This window comes from Penaeus monodon, chromosome 15 (genome assembly GCF_015228065.2).
Source record: "Penaeus monodon isolate SGIC_2016 chromosome 15, NSTDA_Pmon_1, whole genome shotgun sequence".
Lineage (NCBI taxonomy): Eukaryota > Metazoa > Arthropoda > Malacostraca > Decapoda > Penaeidae > Penaeus > Penaeus monodon.
In genome coordinates this window covers 38173550-38173856 of record NC_051400.1, presented here as the reverse complement: position 1 = coordinate 38173856, position 307 = coordinate 38173550, and the positions used below count along the sequence as shown (strand labels likewise).

At 70.4% G+C, this 307-nt stretch overlaps 1 protein-coding gene across 1 annotated transcript in view; it reads left to right on the top strand.

The window, feature by feature from the left end:
• Positions 1–307, top strand: part of LOC119582022 (CAP-Gly domain-containing linker protein 3-like) — a gene marked incomplete at its 3' end in the record, with an annotated part of 68768 nt that overhangs the window by 39729 nt on the left and 28732 nt on the right. Inside the window, 1 exon segment of the mRNA XM_037930225.1 lies at positions 25–282. Within this exon segment, the coding sequence (XP_037786153.1) occupies positions 25–282 (258 nt within the window).

The window sequence follows — 307 nt, the reverse complement described above, 5'->3', positions numbered from 1 at the left end:
TTCCAGCCGTTGCTCCCTCCCCAGAGATGGCTCCCGCCTCGAGGACAGCGGCCGCTACAGCGCCGACGGCTGCGATGCCTCCGCGACGCTCAGTTCGTCCGAGGTCATCCTCAAGCCCAGCCTGACCTTGCCCGTGCCGCCCGTGCCCACCCTCGCCCCCCAGCCCGCCCGCATGCCCCCGAGGCCCCGCTCTCTCTCCGCCAACCGCTGCAGGAGCTCTGCGGAAGGACTTCGCCAGGCTAGGAGGGATGCCATCGCGTCCTCCGTCGTCTCTCCTACGAGGTAAGGGGCGGGTGCAGAGGGTGGA